The sequence below is a fragment of the Hippopotamus amphibius genome, chromosome 1, assembly GCF_030028045.1.
Source record: "Hippopotamus amphibius kiboko isolate mHipAmp2 chromosome 1, mHipAmp2.hap2, whole genome shotgun sequence".
Classification (NCBI taxonomy): domain Eukaryota; kingdom Metazoa; phylum Chordata; class Mammalia; order Artiodactyla; family Hippopotamidae; genus Hippopotamus; species Hippopotamus amphibius.
Window position 1 is genome coordinate 43754179 of NC_080186.1, and position 14915 is coordinate 43769093.

The window sequence follows — 14915 nt, forward strand, 5'->3', positions numbered from 1 at the left end:
AACTGAATATTCTAGTAGTTTTATAATACAACATCAATCTTTAAATGTTTAATATCAAATTTTAATCTTGCTAGCAATCCTTAGAGGTTGGTATTTATTATCTCCATTTTATGGAGGAAGGCACTTGAGGCTTAGGGAAGCTAAGTATCTTCTCTAAATTTAACAAAAGCAGTGATGGAAACTAGGAGTTTATTTGGTCTGAAAAGTTCTAAGCTCTTTATATAAAGCAAGACTTGATGACTAAAGAAGGATTATAACATAGTATAAAGAACGTGGGAAAGTATGTTTCATAGATATATTTTCAGGGGGCACAGAGGATGTATACTCCTTAAGGTAAATATTATATAGATATATCTCACAGCATATACTTAAAAGATTCAGTTAATTGTATTTTAATTATTGGTTTTCATAACTGTGAGGTCCTCAACAAGAACCCCATATCTTGGTCTTTTTTTCCCCTTGGATTCTAGCACAGTTTCCAGCACACAGTAGGTGTTAATAAATGCTTCTTCAGTTAAAAAAAAAAAAAAACCCTGAATGAATTAATGAATAAATGAACAAATAAACATCATGACACCACTGTACCAGAAACAAATCTCACTCTTTCACAAAATGCTACTCAAATATACATTAACCTAAGGTTCAACTGAAAGCCCTGAACTTTCTCAACTTAAACATATCTGAACACAGTTACTGGTTCAATTTGCCTCACATTTATTTTCCCTGCAATGTTGATACATAATCATTAGCCAACCTTCTCCTTTTAGGGCAGTCTTTCATGTAGTGGCCTATTTTTCCACACACACGGCAACATCGATCATTGGGAGCCAGTTCTCCATCTGTTAGTACTCTGGAATCAAAGAAGTACTCCTAGGAAGAAAATACAACTTTACTAGAAAAAAAATCACTATAAACTTTTGAATCCAAATGGAAAGGAGACCAAGATGCAAAAGTGATTTTTTAAAAAAGGAAATAAATATCAACAAATATTTCACTGTAACTAAAACCATTATATGAAAACAAGATTCAGAATTATCGTCAGTATCACAGATGCTAACAGTACTAATGACTTCACATCCACGTTATTTTCTCATTCATCTGTAGCATCTTTGTGTAATATCTTAATGAAGTAGATACTATTTCCACGCTCATTTTAGAAATGAGGAAACTGAAGCTCAGAGGGTTCAAGACATTTGCCCACAGCAAAAAAAGCTGAGAAGCAGCAGATAAAGGATTTAAAGCTACGTCTGTCTGACTGCAAAGCTCATGTTTTCTGCCCCGCCAGCAGAAAGGAATCAGTCTCTTTACAAAAGAGCTCTGTGTAAATAAATTAATCCTCTGGTTTATTTAAAATCTCATTGGATTCGCATTCAACATTTCAAGAATATATAACATTTACTATATAAAGCAGAATATACCTATAAAGACTGTAGAGAACCAAAAAGAATTAAATCATTTTCCCAAGTCTTAGAAGACTCAGGCTCAGTTTTGCTTTATCCTAGTACCTTGCTTATCCTTCTAAGCTTTAGCTCAGTTTTGCACTACCACAAAGACTAGTTTCTCCTGGGCTTCCCTGGTGGCGCAGTGGTTAAGAACCTGCCTGCCAATACAGGGACACAGGTTTGATCCCTGGGCCGGTAAGATCCTACATGCCGCAGAGCAGCTAAGCCCATGCACCACAACTACTGAGCGTGTGCTCTAGAGTCTGCGAGCCACAGCTACTGTGCCCACGCACCGCAACTACTGAAGCCCGTGTGCCTAGAGCCTGTGATCCCCAACAAGAGAAGCCACCGCAACCGCGCACCGCAGTGAAGAGTAGCCCCTGTGCGCAGCAACGAAGACCCAATGCAACCCCCAAAAATTAAATAAACAAATAAATAATAAAATAAACCTTAAAAAAAAAAAGACTAGTTTGTCCTGACAGTACCTATATCTTTGGATGGCAAGAGAACAAGTCCACTTAGCATTCTCTGATTTCTTCTTCAAATCTATCTAATGTCAGGGATAAAAGTTTAAAAGACACACTCACTGGGATGGCTATTAAAAAAGATAAAAGACAATAACAAGTACTGGTGAGGATGTGGAAAAACTGGAACCTTCATATATTGCTGGTGGGAATATAAAACAGCTCTTTTAGCAAACAGTTTGGCAGCTCCTCAGAAAGTTAAACATAAACTGATCAAAATGACCCAGACAATTCTACTGTTATGTATATACCAAAAAAAAAAATAAAAACATACATTCACACAAAATTTTCTACACAAATATTCACAACAGCACTACTCATAAGAGCCAAAAAGTAGAAACAATCCAAATTTCCAACAAACTGATGAATGAATAAATAAAATGTAATATAACCACACAATGAAATATCATCCAACCATAAAAAAAAAAATGAAGTACTGATACACGTTACAACATGAATGAGCCCTGAAAACATTCTGCTAAAGGAAAGAAATCAGTCACAAAAGGCTACATATTCTATGATTCCATTTTTATAAAATGTCCCCAACAGGCAAATATACAGATGTGAGAGGAAAAAGGAATGAGGACTGACTGCTAATGGGGAGGAGTTTCCTTCAGAGAGGACAAAATGTTCTACACTTAGATATGGTGATGGTTGCACAATCCTGCGAATATGCTGAAGACCACTGAACTGCTCACTTTATATAGGTGACCTGTACATTATATGAATTATTTCTCAATAAAGTTGTATTTCTAAAAGAGGATGCAATATAATTCTTTACATTTACTATTGATAAAACCAATAATAATTAATTAAAATCTTTATCAGCATATTTTCTAAGTGAAGTAAATCAGAGAAAGACAAATATCAGATGATATTGCTTATATGTGGATTCTTTTTTTTTTTTTTTTTTTTTTTTATTTATTGGCTGCATTGGGTCTTCGTTGCTGCGAGCAGGGGCTACTCTTCATTGTGGTATGCAGGCTCCTCATTGTAGTGACTTCTCTTGTTGTGGAGCACAGGCCCCAGGCACATGAGCTTCAGCAGTTGCGGCATATGGGCTCAGTAGCTGTGGCTCACGGGCTCTAGAGCACAGGCTCAATAGTTGTGGCGCACGGGCTTAGTTGCTCCGTGGCGTGTGGAATCTTCCCAGGGCAGGGCTCGAACACATGTCCCCTGCATTGGCAGGCAGATTCTTTACCACTGTGCCACCCAGGAAGTCCCTATATGCGGATTCTTAAAAAAAATGATACAAATGAACTTATTTACAAAACAGAAACAGACCCACAGACTTAGAGAACAAACTTATGATTACCAGGGGGAAGGGCTGGGGGGAGAGCGAGATTGGGCATTTGGGACTGACATGTACCCACTCATATTTAAAATAGATACCCAACTGTATGTATCTGTACAAGGACCTATAGTATAGCACAGGGAACACTGCTCAATATTCTGTAATAACCTAAATGGGAAAAGAATTTGAAAAATAGACACGTGTATATGTATAACTGAATCACTTTGCTGTACACCTGAAACTAATACATTATTAATCAACTATGCTCCAAAATGAAATAAAAATTTTTAAAAAAGAGATATCTGAAGGTGCAAGCAGATTTACAGATCTGGTAGCAGAAAGTTGAAGGAATATTTATCTGATAACATCTCTGTCTCAAAGGGAAAACATCTAAGCGTGAGAAAGGCAGAGAAGAAAGATGTGACAAAGCAAAATGGGTACTGAATTTTGAGCAAAATAAATAAAATCTGAAATAGTTCTTACTGAATGGGAGACACAGGTAACTAAAGAAATGTAATAAAAATGTCAGATAGTATTGAAAGTCCAGTTGAGGCTGGTAAACATTAATTTATAGTTGTGCTGTATAAATAAAACTGCCTAGCTTTAAGACTTTTTTCCCATCAGTGTTTATTAGCCCAAGCATAGAGAGATGGTGGGTGGCTGAGTTCATGTAAGGCTGAACACATAAAGGTACAAAAGAAGGACAATGGTACAAAGGAATATAAAGTATATGCCTGAGGTAGACGAGGGAATCAAAGTTAAATGGGGAAAAAATGAAGGCCGGATATAATACACAGATTGGGAGAAAATGGGTCAGTATGTCAGAGGATCTAATGAATAGAAGAGTAGTTGAAGCGGGAATGTTTGAGTGAGCAAGAAAGGTGAAAGAACAGAAAATACACTTGTCTTCATTTTCATTAGAATCTAAGGGGATGAAACACATCTATTTTGTATGCTGTTATTATCCCAGTACATAGCAGAGAAATAGGTACAAAGCAGAAATTCAGTACATATGTATTGAAAGAATAAACTTTCCTATGGAAAATATAAGCATGAAAGACTACGTAAAAAGGTTATTTTTCTACAAAATCAGTTACAACACTGATATATCAACCTAAACGTCCATCAAAGGAGAACAGTTAAACTGGTATATCCAAGCTATAAAATATCATATATTGACTTTTAAAACAGAATAAGGCAGATTGAAAGATGACTGGCAGACTCATAGGCCCCTTGTGACAAGCTCCAAACTGATGTTTGGTTCTTACACCAAATTACATTCAAGACCAAAGACTTTGATATCTATTAGGACTACTTATAACGTTCTGAATAATTGAGTTACTATAATTTTGTATTCACAGACTAAACTTAGCACATTTCCAATTTACTGAGGACTCTACATTAGTATTTATTAAAAAGTCTGACTGCATGAAACTGCTAGGCTCCTACCAAACACATGCACATATACACACTAAGAGAATTCCAACGATTTTCAGGTAAATTGCTTTATCAGTGTATCATCAGATTTGTTGTGATCTGACTGTGCTTTTCATTTATTGCTATCTTAATTAATATGTTAGTAAAATTATTGTTGTATTTTCCTTTTTTTTAAATTTTATTTATTTATTTATTATTTTTGGGGGGGTACACCAAGTTCAATCATCTGTTTTTATACACATATCGCCGTATTCCCTCCCTCCCTTGACTCCCCCCCCATCCTCCCCGTCCCAGTCTGTATTTTCCTTTTGTTAGACATTTTGTTCCTGTAAGACTTTTGTGTTGTTTCAAACTTACTGTTATTTTATTTCCATTATAATTATTATCACCCCCACCCACTATGAGGCAGGACTATCAAAAATGCCCCAAGGGAAAAAGCTCTAGACTTTTTCTGCTTTTCTTACCCCATACCCCCAAGAAAGACTGATGAAACTGGACTGAACAAGATCAAGGATATTCATTACGCAAAAACAAAGACATGGTTTCTCTTTTGAGATTTCTTCTCATTTCTTTTTCTGTGAAACTGTGACATCCTCCCATTAGAAAGCAACCCAAAACCAGAGTAAGAGCAAGAGGAATGGGGGACACTACACCACCTTGTTCAGGCAAAAGGAATCCTCTTAGTTTCATGCCATCTAATTCAGCTTACCAAGGGGCTATACCACAATTAAAGCAGAAGCCTCAGCAAATAATAAAGTATTAATTTGGTGTTGACCTCTCTGTTTATATTTTCATCAAGATTTCTAGAGACAGAAGAGAGGCAGTGCGTAGCACCTAAAATTCAAAATGAAAAGACCTTGAGTCTTGACTATCACCCTCATTCGTTCAACAAATGCTTATTTGATGCATCCTATGTGCCAGAAATTATGATAGGCAGTGAAAATACAATGGTGAATCTTACAGACAAGGACCTTGTCCTCATGGGGCTATACAGCCTACTGGGGGATACAGAATTTAACAAATAGATTAAATGAATAAACAAAATTTAGCAAATAGATCTCACTATAGACTATGATAAGTGCAATAAGAAAAAAACAGACCCCACTGAGCCAAATAAATAAATAAATATTAAAAAAAAAAAAAAAAACAGAGGGAGTTATAACCATCTTTTTCCCTATTCCTAATACCAACTTGCAACAGGATTAGGTTTCTTGTGCCACAAAACAAAACAAAAAAAAGTTCTATTAGAAAAAAGAAAATATTCAGAATTCAAATTATGTAAACTTACAGCTTCTCTGCCAATGAGTGGATAAAAGGGGGTACCAAAAAGTTTCCTTCCATTGATAAATGCTTTCATGATGAAATTGGTCACTATTGAAGAAAGAAGAAAAACAATAAAGCTGCAGACCTTAATGTGCAAGAGCTTTAAAAGCAGGGGATTTCTATATTTAAAACTTACTTTTTCTAGAAACTCCAGCACCAAGGTTATGATTCAAATCAAAAGGGTCTAGAAAAGAAATATTTTATTTCTTAATTAAGAATCATGCTCATTGTAACATAAATATACTTACTAGCCATAACCAGTCTAATACTATATAACTCAGACCATCAAAGTCAAAAAATTATTCTTTTATAATTATAGACTAAAGGATGGAAACTGATAAAAATCAAAAGGAAGAATCTTCCAAATTCTAATTTCAGTTCTCCCCTCAATTTCACTGGCCAAATAAAACTCTGGCTTTTTGTTTTGCTTTGTTTTGTGTTGTTCCTGAATTAATATCAGCTGAATGATTACCTTCAATCGCAATGCATTTGGATGTCCACTGCTTCTCAAAAGTTGTCAATAGTTTTTTCTGCCGAATGCTAATTACATATTCTTTGAAATCAAATTCTTCAGTATAGAAGCGAAGCAGTCCCAACCAAAGCTCTCCTAATGTTTCTGTGTTCTTTCCAAGTGAAGGCAAACGTTTTTTCTACAGGTAAGAAAAAAGAAAAAAAGAGAGAGATGTCTATACTTATCCAAAATATGGACCCCCAAATCCAAGTAAAATTATTAAATTATGCAAATCCTAACATGTATCAGTGAACATTCCATAACATAAAAAAACTATGAGAAAATTACCAGTTCTTCTGTTTTATCAAAGAAAAAAGCATTCCATCCATCAACCATTCTCTGTGGAATTTGTTTTCCATCAAAGATCTGCATTAAAAAATCAATTTTATTATTAGATGTCAAGCCTTCCAACTCAAAAGCCTAAATACCCTCATACTGTTTTAGAATTCACCTATAACAGACACACTGAAATACTTATTCCAAAAGGAACATGTCAAGATGGTATAATTTGATGTCAAGTTATTAATGAATAAAATGTGTCTGAAAGACCAAAGCTGGGAAAGGATATCTTAAGAGCACCAGACTCTCCGAATGATACATGTGATATTATCTATTTGGCCTATCAAAATGAATCCAGCCCAAGTTTAATGAAGTAAAACTAAAGAAAAAACAAATGAAAATGGCATTTTCATCAAAGGATCACAGATGCAGAAATATATAAAAGATCTTATTGACTGTACACCTTAAAGGAAATCGAAGAAGCTGTTTGTTGTGGGGAAGGGCTCTAGTACCTTTAATCAGTTATCTATATCAGATGAGGCTGAAAAGGACCTGGACATTGATTTTTCTTAATAGATAATTAGGTAGCTTTCCTTGACATTTTGATAAAGATTGTGAAATCTTCATGATTGACTATGAATAGTAATTCACTAACCTAAGGAAAGGGGGGAAGCTAATGCTACTTTACTAGAAGAATTTCGTAAGATGATTGTATAGACACAGCTGACCTCTACAAGCAATTTTGAGACTTACTTTCTATAGGAGTTTTAAGAAAGAGATGCAATAAAGTAAAAGGTTGGAATAAGTTCAGAGTCAGAAGACCTCATTTCTAGTCTTAGTCCTGCCAAGCAGTGACTCTGGACAAGACAACTATACTTCCAAATCCTCAATCTTCCCAATGAAAATAAGAGATTAGATTAATTAGGTCAGTTTCTTTCAAATTTTAGTTTTCTTTTAAGCTGTAGAACCCCTTCCTAAAATGGAACCTTCCTGGAAGTTCAACATGTAAAACAGACAAAAACAGAGGTACTCTGATAAAAGCCGAGTGGAGAAAACTATACCCTATCTTTTTCTTCCTCCACTCCTCATACACACTAATGAGCTCCTAGAGCTTACCAAAACATACTTTAAAATCACTAGATAAGGTGGTACCCATGGCTCCTTCTATTTTAAATGAGACAGTTATTTACAAAATTAACTACGTCTGGCCCTCTAATTTCACTCTTAGGTTTAAAGTTCCTTGTGGGCAAGGACTATAAGTTATCTCTAGAGACAAAATTCCTACTACATCAAAGCCTGCCATATAAAGAATACTTAATATGTTTGTTGAATGAATATATTTACTCTGAACACAATGTTTACATAAAGACCAGGTTTCCAGGGACTTAAGCTAATACTTTGCTTTTTAGTATTTACATATAACTTAAACAAATACAATTACCAAAAATCATCTAGCATAAACTCCAACATTTCATAAAATAATAAAAAGCCCAGCAATTACAGATATTAATATCTAAAATAAAAGACATGGAATCCTATTCTTGAGAAAATAGGTTTTAAAGAGGCCAAAGTATAACATTCTGCCTTCATAGATTAAGATGTTATTATACAAGCTGCCTCTTTAGACCTTGATTATTTTAAGAGAATTCTTACTTCTAAGAAACAACCAACATCCAAACCCAATTATGCTGGCTAATAACACAGTGAACTGGACCTGTGGGCTTTGGAGGGCATTTAATCATTGATTTGCCATGAGTTTTAATGAAATATTTCATAGTGCCTAACTTTCCACTCTTTCAGCCCTTAGAAGTACTAATACTATCTCTCTTACACACACACACCCCAACACATTTACTTTCTGTTTCTCTCTTTTCTTTCTCTCAACAACAATCATCCTCTACTCAAGCACTCAAGCCCTCCCTCTAAAACCTCACCAAACGAGTTTGTTCGAAGAGTGACCCTACATTTCCATATTTATTTTCTTATTTTATTGTGATATTTTAATATCTACTGCTATATATATATATTTTCATAATAAACTGCATATATTTAGAGTGTACAATTTGGTATCACAATCTCCCAGTTCATTCCCCCCCCAACCCTCCCCGCTTTCCCCACTTGGTGTCTACATGTTTGTTCTCTACATCTGTGTCTCTATTTCTGCCTTGCAAACCGGTTGATTTGTACCATTTTTCTATAGTCCACATATATGTGTTAATATACGATATTTGTTTTTCTCTTTCTGACTCACTTCACTCTGTATGACAGTCTCTAGGTTCATCCGTGTCTCTAAAAATGTCCCAGTTTCACTGCTTTTCACAGCTAAGTAATATTCCATTGTATATATTCTACTGCTATATTTTAAATTGCAATTTTTTAGTTGTGGTAAGATACACATAAAGTTTACTACCTTAAGTCATTTTTAAGAGTATAGTTCAGTGGCATTCAGTACATTCACATTGTTGTGCTACCATCATCACCATCCGTCCACAGAATTCTTCTCATCTTATACAAATGAACTCTGAATGTATTAAACAATAATTTCCCATTCCTGTCTCCCTCCAGCCCCCAGCAACCACCATTCTACTTTCTGTCTCTATAAATGACTACCCTAGGTACCTCCTATAAATGGAATCATATAGTATTTGTCCTTTTGTGACTGGTTTATTTCACTTAGCATAATGTCCTCAAGGTTCATCCATTAAATTGCAATTTTTAAGTTGATATAAGCTAATAAAACACAGAAGTTCATAATATCAAGTGTGACTAACACTCCCTAATCCTCGCTTAGTATTAATTTTTATGTGGAAATTTACTCTTACTTATGATGATTGCTAGAATACAGCAAAATCATTCTGCTTAGAAAAGCTCCTTTTGGCCTACAGAACTCTGTACTGTCGATCATAAATAACACTCTTAGCAGAGCCTTACTTATTACACCCAGTCATTTAAAGTCTAGGTTCAATTACAAATGGAGTCAAAGATCATCAGCTTCATTAAACATATCCTTACCCTTAAAAGTTGATCGATGCCAATGATCAATAGTTAAATGATGCCAGAGCAATGGACAATGGGGTCCCATATGACAAGCAAAAAAGGCCAGAAGCAAAAATCCATATATCATCAGTTCATATGTATCACAAAGCCCCCCAACAATCAGAGCTCATTATGATGGAAAACATTCCATGGACTGTCTCTCATTTCATCAATCACTGTCTGTTAAGCAGATAATGGAACAGTTCTTGAAGTTGGCTATAGCAATCCTACCTACATTTTTCCAATAATAATATTAATAAAGCTGCTAATGATAATAATAAAAAAAGTAATAACAAAAGCAACCACCATTTATAAACTCCTACTTTAGCATCTACTACATTTAAAGGCATTTGATGTCTCTGCTCTTCATATCAACACTGAAATAATACTACTATTATTACATTTTTACTGATGATAAAATTAAGACTAGTGGCAGTCAGGCAGCTTGTTGAAGGCCAGATGTCAAAATTAGGATTCAGACCAGTTATCTCTGGCTCCAAAATCATGCTCTGACTGCTCTTTCCATTATATAATGCTGCCTCAATGGTTCCTCATCCATGGGTAGCATAATGAGAAAACAGAGACAAACCACAATGAAAACAAAATTTGTGTTCCATTTGGGTTAATCACAGTATTCTATCAAAATCAGCAAATTATAGCAAATGGCTGCTATAGTATTACTGGGGCAATTATGCATAGGATCCCCAAATTTAAAGCCTTAACAACAATCAGACTACACAGAGAATAACCTTGGCCTTGGAAGCCTTATTAGTTCATGCAAAATTTTAAGTATCCTATAGTGAACAACCTTGTTAAAAAAACAAACATCACTCAACACAGATTCAAGCAACTTAAATCTTTCTGTTAGGAAAGGATATTTAAATTTTTTATTTCTCTCCCACTATTTGTTTAAAAGAGGGAAGGAAATGCTGTTAAAACCACATGGCATTCATTAGAACTTTTAAAAACTTACTAAGGCCATCTGACATGCACATATGGCTTGCTATTTTGTGATATTCTTTGCCATGACTATCAAAGTTTATGTGAAATCAGAATATGTGATTTTCCAAACAATTCTGATGCTTCTTGCCTACCTCAAAATAACCACTTTTATAAGAAATTAGAACTTGATCCACCCCCAATGCTTGCAAATCCACTGTGTACCAAGAATGAGGAGGAACAGATGGATGATTAAGAATTTCTTTGTATCTATATTAGAGGGTATAAACTGGTTACAAAAAGAGACTCTATGAGTCACCAAATACGAATTTAATGTGTTTCTTTTGATGTGCATTCTTATGCTTAATGCAATTAACATGACCTTGCAGCGATAAGGAAGGATTTCCTTGTGTTTTTTTTCTCAACCAAAATTCACAAAGTTGACCAAAGTATATACAGGAATAAATGAAACTTCATTGCCAGGCACAAGGAGGGAGAATACTCTGAAAACAAGAAACTTATGTATTTGCATCTGAGAGACTATAATCTATAAGTTCCTGAATGGCTACAAATTTCATAATCATTGGCAGAACTCTAAGACTGAAACACAAAAATGTTGCAAAAGATATTCAATAGTTCCATTCATCTAATATTCTTTTGGCAGTCTATATTCTCCCACAATAAGCTTTTCAAAAAGATTTATTATTTGATTATACCATTAATGGAAGAAGAAAACTTAGGACATTCATGATGGAAAAATCCTTCATGATCTCATGAGCTGAGCAAGATCTACTATACTTAGTTCTACTGTTGTCACAGAAATGCCTTTATAGTTTTCTTAAACACTTACCTCTTGTAGAACTGGGATAACAGGTGGTTTTCTCTGCTGCAGAAAGTACAGCACCATAAGGATATAAGCATATGAAGATAAACTTCCTCTGGAAGCATCTCCAATGTCACATCGCTAAAAAAAACATAATGATTGAAAATAAAACTTCAGAATCTTATTCCATGAAGTACTGACTACCTTAAGACACCATTGCTTAAACCCATCAAATGGTCAAATTTCCAAAAGTTCAATAACAAACTGTTATAGAGGGTATGGGTACATGGGCACTCTTATACATTACAGATAAGAGTATACATTAGCATAAATTTTATGAAGAATAATTTAGCAATATCAAAATTATAAAAGCACATCTCCTTTAATGTATCAATTCTAAGAATTTACCTTGCAAATATGCCAAAAAACATGTGAAATGACTAAAGATTTTTATTGTAGTGCTATTTTTTTAAATAACTTTATTATTTATTTATTTAATTAATTAATTAATTTGTTTATTGGCTGCATTGAGTCTCCGCTGCTGCACACAGGCTTTCTCTAGTTGCGGCGAGCGGAGGCTACTCTTCATTGCGGTGCATGGGCTCCTCATTGCAGTCTCTTCTCTTGTTGTGGAGCACAGGCTCTAGGCACGTGGGCTTCAGTAGTTGCAGCACACGGGCTGAACTGTTGTGGCACCCGGGCTCTAGAGCGCCGGCTCAATCGTTGTGGTGCACGGGCTTAGCTGCTCCTCAGCATGTGGGATCCGCCCAGAGCAGGGCTCAAACCTGGGTCCCCTGCATTGGCAGGAGGATTTTTAACCACTGCGCCACCTACGAAGTCCTATTGTAGCGCTATTTTAATAGCAAAATATGAGAAAGAACTTAAAGCTCATCAGTAAAGTACAGGTTTAAAAAACTGATGACTATCCACACAATGGAATAGCATGTAGCCGTTAAAAAAACAAAACAGGGATTTCCTAGGTGGTGCAGTGTTTAAAAAATCTGTCTGCCAATGCAGGGAACATGGGTTTGATCCCTGCTCCAGGAAGATCCCACATGCCATGGAGCAACTAAGCTCATGAGCCACAACCACTGAGCTTGTGTGCTGCAGCTACTGAAGCCCACATGCCTAGAGCCCATGCTCCACAAGAGAAGCCACCACATGAGGAGCCCACGCACCACGATGAAGAGTAGCCCCTGCTTGCAACAACTAGAGAAAGCCTGTGTGTAGCAATGAAGACCCAATGCAGCCAGTAAATTAATTAATTTTAAAAACCCAAAAAACACCACAAAACAAAAAAACAAGGAAACTCCTAGTATACTAATAGGAAATACTCTCCAGTATCTATTGCTCAGTTTAAAAAGCAAAGTACATAGCAATGTTTTCAGTATGTTTATACCTATAATAAAAAGAGGTAGGAAATTTATGTATTTGCTTTTACAGGAATAATATATTTCTGGAAGGATACAGAGGATCATTTAACACTGTTTGCCTCTAAGAAGGGGCAATGGTTGGCCAGGAGAGAGATGTGGAAGGGAGATTTTCTGCCATAAATCCCATTAGACCTTTTAAATTTTGAACCATGTGAATACGTTGGGTATTCGAAAAGCTTTTTTTTAATTAAGAAAAAAACCCTAAAAGAATTCTCAGAGACTTCCCTTGAGTAAGGCCTTAGCTGATATTACATAAAGGGAGAGGAATGATTTCTCTGACATGAACCACTTGATTTCATTACCCAATCTCCATGAGAGTAAGGAACTGTCATGTTGGAATTATTCTGTGAGGTGAATGTAGAAGACTAGCTGTATCAAGTATGATTTGTAGTACGTGGCTGGATGCCTTCCTTTTCTAAGATGACCTCTGTCCATGAAGACATGTATAGGAATATCTAAACAAGTATATCTCCCTTTTGGAAGAATGGGCTTCATGAAATGAAAATGTAACTGAGTCACTCCCTTATTAAAACCCTTCCACCAACACATTCACAAAATTAACTATTTACTGAGCAATACCATAAAGCAGGCACTACACTGAAATAAAGATACAGAGGCCTCAACCCTCATGGAGTTTACTCACTTAGCAAAACAATCAAGAAGACAGAATTCAGTATTTTAAGTGTTATAATAGGGGAAACATTAAGTTTTATTGGTATTGCTTTGTTTTCTTTTTTTTTTTTTTTTTGGAGCTTTGTTTTCTTGACCAGAAAAATTTACCATTAAACCCAAATACCAGATCTCCTAACCCAGTGCTTTTTAACTAGGATGGTATGCCAACTCCCATGCCTGGGGTTGAAAATCATTACTTCATTGAGAAATTATACTATGAGAAATTTACTACAGTGTTACCTATGAAAAGAGAGCAAACACAAAAAAACTAAGAATCACCCTACTCTGATTAGTATAACTTTAAACAATTTAATATTGACAGTTTCTTCTTAAAAGCTCAGGTAAACAAAACTGAGAAAACATTCTTCACAAGTCTGACACCAGCATATGTTACTTTAATATCATGTGTATTATAACAAAGCAGATCATTAACTTTTTCATAAATACCTTAGCAAACACTTTCATAGTATATCCCAAGTACTGCACTCTAGGATCAATAGCTGCATATGTAGCTAGCATTCTTGTGTTATGCTGAGCCTGAAAAATAAATCACATATTTGAAAGCATTTCAAATTTATTAAAATTACACTTACAGATCAGATAAAAAGATATAATGAATTCCAAACAGAATATACATAAATGTTACACTTAAAATATTTGTAAAGGAGTCAAGCAAAAACTAATCTTCAATCTGAAGAAATGTCAAGATGACTGATAAAATTTTTTTCCCTATACTGCCCACATTCGTAAGTTTTAAACATGAAGGTATAGTCAGTGATCTTTAAACTGTTAAACTGACAACTGTAAACATATTTGGGTCTTTAAGACAGCAAAACTTACCAACGTATTATATAAACTGATATCGCCTTCTAAACCACTTCTTCTGTGTTCAAATTTTACTATAGGCACTTTGGCAGTAGTTATAGGCAAAATGTTTCTTAAACCTGATTTAAAAAAAAAAAAGCTTCACTAGGTTAAATAATCTTCATAAAATTAAAAAAAATTTTCTGTTGCTTTAAAGTTCATACCTGGATGTCTCTTAAGGATTTTCGCCAAATTCTCAATTATTTCCTTACAATTTAATTTCTAAAAAACAAAAGAAATAAATAATAAATTAAAGTTTGTCTGACTCAACTTGTCCCTGTGCAAATTCTATTTTAATCTAGACATTTAATACTAGCATTTGAAATCTCCAGCCAGAA

At 35.0% G+C, this 14915-nt stretch overlaps 1 protein-coding gene across 8 annotated transcripts in view; it reads right to left on the reverse strand.

Annotated features, from left to right (window-relative positions):
• The window catches only part of TUT4 (terminal uridylyl transferase 4), a 128630-nt gene that overhangs the window by 24631 nt on the left and 89084 nt on the right, over positions 1 to 14915 (reverse strand). For 7 of the 8 annotated variants that reach the window (XM_057710860.1, XM_057710870.1, XM_057710853.1 and 4 more), the window contains 9 exons: positions 14742 to 14799; positions 14554 to 14657; positions 14161 to 14250; positions 11636 to 11749; positions 6820 to 6897; positions 6493 to 6670; positions 6157 to 6204; positions 5986 to 6068; positions 755 to 870 (listed from right to left, as the gene is read on the reverse strand). In XM_057710860.1, the coding sequence (XP_057566843.1) occupies positions 755 to 870; positions 5986 to 6068; positions 6157 to 6204; positions 6493 to 6670; positions 6820 to 6897; positions 11636 to 11749; positions 14161 to 14250; positions 14554 to 14657; positions 14742 to 14799 (869 nt within the window). Of the gene's footprint in view, positions 1 to 754; positions 871 to 923; positions 3203 to 5985; positions 6069 to 6156; positions 6205 to 6492; positions 6671 to 6819; positions 6898 to 11635; positions 11750 to 14160; positions 14251 to 14553; positions 14658 to 14741; positions 14800 to 14915 lie in introns of those variants that run through there. The other variant, XM_057710876.1, reaches the window with a different exon arrangement.